Here is a 2,605-nt window from a genome sequence, read left to right as displayed (position 1 = left end):
GACAAAAGCCATTGGAGAATTTTAGTGGAGGTTTTGACTAATTATTATTGTGTGTGATTATCTATGGATGCACTTTTTAAAAATATCTTTTTATTTGTTTTGTTAAATATTTCCCAATTACATTTGGAAAATTTTTTAGCATTCATTTTTTTAAATTTGAATTCCAAATTCTTGCCCTTCCCCTACCTCTTGAGAAGGTAAGTAATATGATATCTATAATACATGTGAAGTCATGCAGAGCTTATTTCCATATTAGCCTCTATGGTCGAATCTTTTTTTTTTATTAAATTTTAAATTAAAACCTTTACCCTCTGTCTGTTCCAAGGCAGAAGGGCAGTAAGGGCTAAGCAATTGGGGTTAAGTGACTTGCCCAGAGTCACACAGCTAGGCAGTATCTGAAGTCAAATTTTAACCAGGTCTATGGTTGTGTATCTTAACCTTTTGCCCACATGAACTGAGTAGGCAGGGGTCGTGTCTCATCTAAAGTTTGTACTTCTCCCATCACACCCTAAAGTGTTCTATAAACAGTGGACACTTGATGTTTATTAAATGAATTAAAATCCTGAAGAACTTATGAGGTTTGGGTCCCTGTGAGTTGGAGGTCTCAGAGAACCAGGGTTTTAATTTCCAACTTTGCCACTTACTATCTATATGACCTTGAGTGAATCACTTTAATTCGTAGGGCCTCATTTCCTCAGAGAGAAAGAGAATTGTGGACTAGATGGATGGCCCGTAAGGCCCTTTAAGTTCTAGCTCAATGTTTTGTTTTGTTGTTTTGTTTTTAATCTCTTCTCTTCCACCTTAAAACTGAGACAGAAGAGCAGAATGGGGGTAAATACTAGGCAATTAGGGTTAAGTCACTTGCCCTGGATCACAGAGTTAGGAGATACTTGAGGTCAAATAATGAACCCAGGTCCTTCTAACTGCAAACCTAGCACTCTGTCCATTGTGCTTCCTGGTTTCATGGACCCAAAGACTATTTTTTTCATTTATTAAGTGCCTCCTATTAATCAACAAATATTTATTAAGCACCAGGTTAAGCACTTGGAATACAAAGAGAGACAAAAGATAGTTCCTGCCTTCAAAAAGCTTATAAACTAATGGAAAAAATAACATGTAAATAAATCTATACAAATTAAGATATCTATATGATAAATAGAAGCACTGAAATTAAGAGGTTTTGAGAAAAACTTCCAGTAAAAAGTAGGATTTTAGTTGTCACTATGTTAAGAACTAGGGATTCTAACAAGGCAGAAAACAGTCCCCAATTTCAAAAAGCTCACACACAGTTTAATGTGGGGGACAATATGCAAGCAACAATATGTCAAATCAACAAGTATTTTTATTAAGCACTAGCTAATGCACTGGGCACCAGCCTAAGCACTAAGGATACCAAGAGACAAAAGATAGTCCTTGCCTGCAAGGAGCTCACAATCTAATGGAGGACACAGCATACAAACAACACATGAACAGGATAAATAAGAAATAATTAACAGAGGGAAGGCATTAAAAGTAAGAAGGGTTGGAAATGGCTTCCTGTAGAAGGTGGGGTTTTAGTTGGCACTGTGCTAAGCATTAGAGATTCAAAGAAGGCTGAAAACAGTCTCTACTCTCAAAGAGGTCATAAGCATTTATTAAGCACCTACTTTTTGCCAAGAAAACCCCTTTAAAGAGTCACAAAGAGTAGGACACAACTCAATGTGCCAGGCATTTTGCTAAACATTGGAGATTCAAAAAGAAGCATGACAGTCTGCCTTCAAGGACCGTACAATCTAATGGAGGAGACAACATGTAAACACATATTTAGATAGAAAAAGAACAGCTCCTGCCTGCAAGAAGCTCACACTCTGAGGGGGAGATGCCAATGTAAACCACTATCAACAGGAGAAACTGGAGATAATTTTAGGAAGAAAGCACTGGCATCCAGAACAGGAATCTATTGATTAATAAGAAGAGATGATAGGTTCCAAACTCTTCTCTGATAAACTTTTCTTGGGATGGATGGATGGTGGATAGATGAGTGAATGGACAGATAGAATAGTAGATGAATGGAAGAGTTGGTTGGTAGATGGAAGAGTGGATAGATGGATGGATGGATGGATGGATGGATGGATGGATGGATGGATGGATGATGATGCATGGGAGGATGGATGAGTGGATGAGCAGAGAGATGGATGAGTGGGTGGACGGATGAATGAATGAATGGAGGTGGGCAGATCGGGAGGGAGGCGGAGGTACAGGTGAATGTGCTGAGGGGCTAAAGAGCCCCGGGTTCCATTTCTGGGTCAGGCTTGTGGGTTGGCTTTTCTCCCCCAATTCCGCGCCCTACGTGGGCGCCAGGTGCGCTCAGAGGCGGAGCGGGGCGGGGCCGGCCCGCGCGGCGGCGTATCGTGTCGGCGGGTGCTGCGCGGGGCTGCGGAAGCGGAAGGAGCGCAGCACGGCGGCGCGAAGGCGCAGGCGGCCGCCGGGGCACACCGTCCGGCAGGAGGCGGCGGCGGCGGCGGCGGGGGCGGCGGGAGCGGGAGCCCCGGGCCGCGCAGGAGGCCGCTAGATCCGGAGGCGGAACGCCGCACGCGGGCCGCCGCTTTCCCTGCAGGCCCTTGGG

At 43.7% G+C, this 2,605-nt stretch overlaps 1 protein-coding gene across 1 annotated transcript in view; it reads left to right on the top strand.

The window, feature by feature from the left end:
- The first annotated feature begins 2,198 nt into the window (after positions 1-2,198).
- The window catches only part of LOC123256843 (BRI3 binding protein), a 17,762-nt gene continuing 17,355 nt past the window's right edge, over positions 2,199-2,605 (top strand). Inside the window, exons 1-2 of the mRNA XM_044685399.1 lie at positions 2,199-2,234; positions 2,341-2,592. Coding sequence (XP_044541334.1) covers positions 2,199-2,234; positions 2,341-2,592 — 288 coding nt within the window. The remainder of the gene's footprint in view (positions 2,235-2,340; positions 2,593-2,605) is intronic.

This window comes from Gracilinanus agilis, chromosome 1 (assembly GCF_016433145.1).
Source record: "Gracilinanus agilis isolate LMUSP501 chromosome 1, AgileGrace, whole genome shotgun sequence".
Taxonomy (NCBI): Eukaryota; Metazoa; Chordata; class Mammalia; order Didelphimorphia; family Didelphidae; genus Gracilinanus; species Gracilinanus agilis.
Note: the sequence above shows the minus strand (reverse complement) of the source record. Positions and strands in the feature narration are given on the sequence as shown.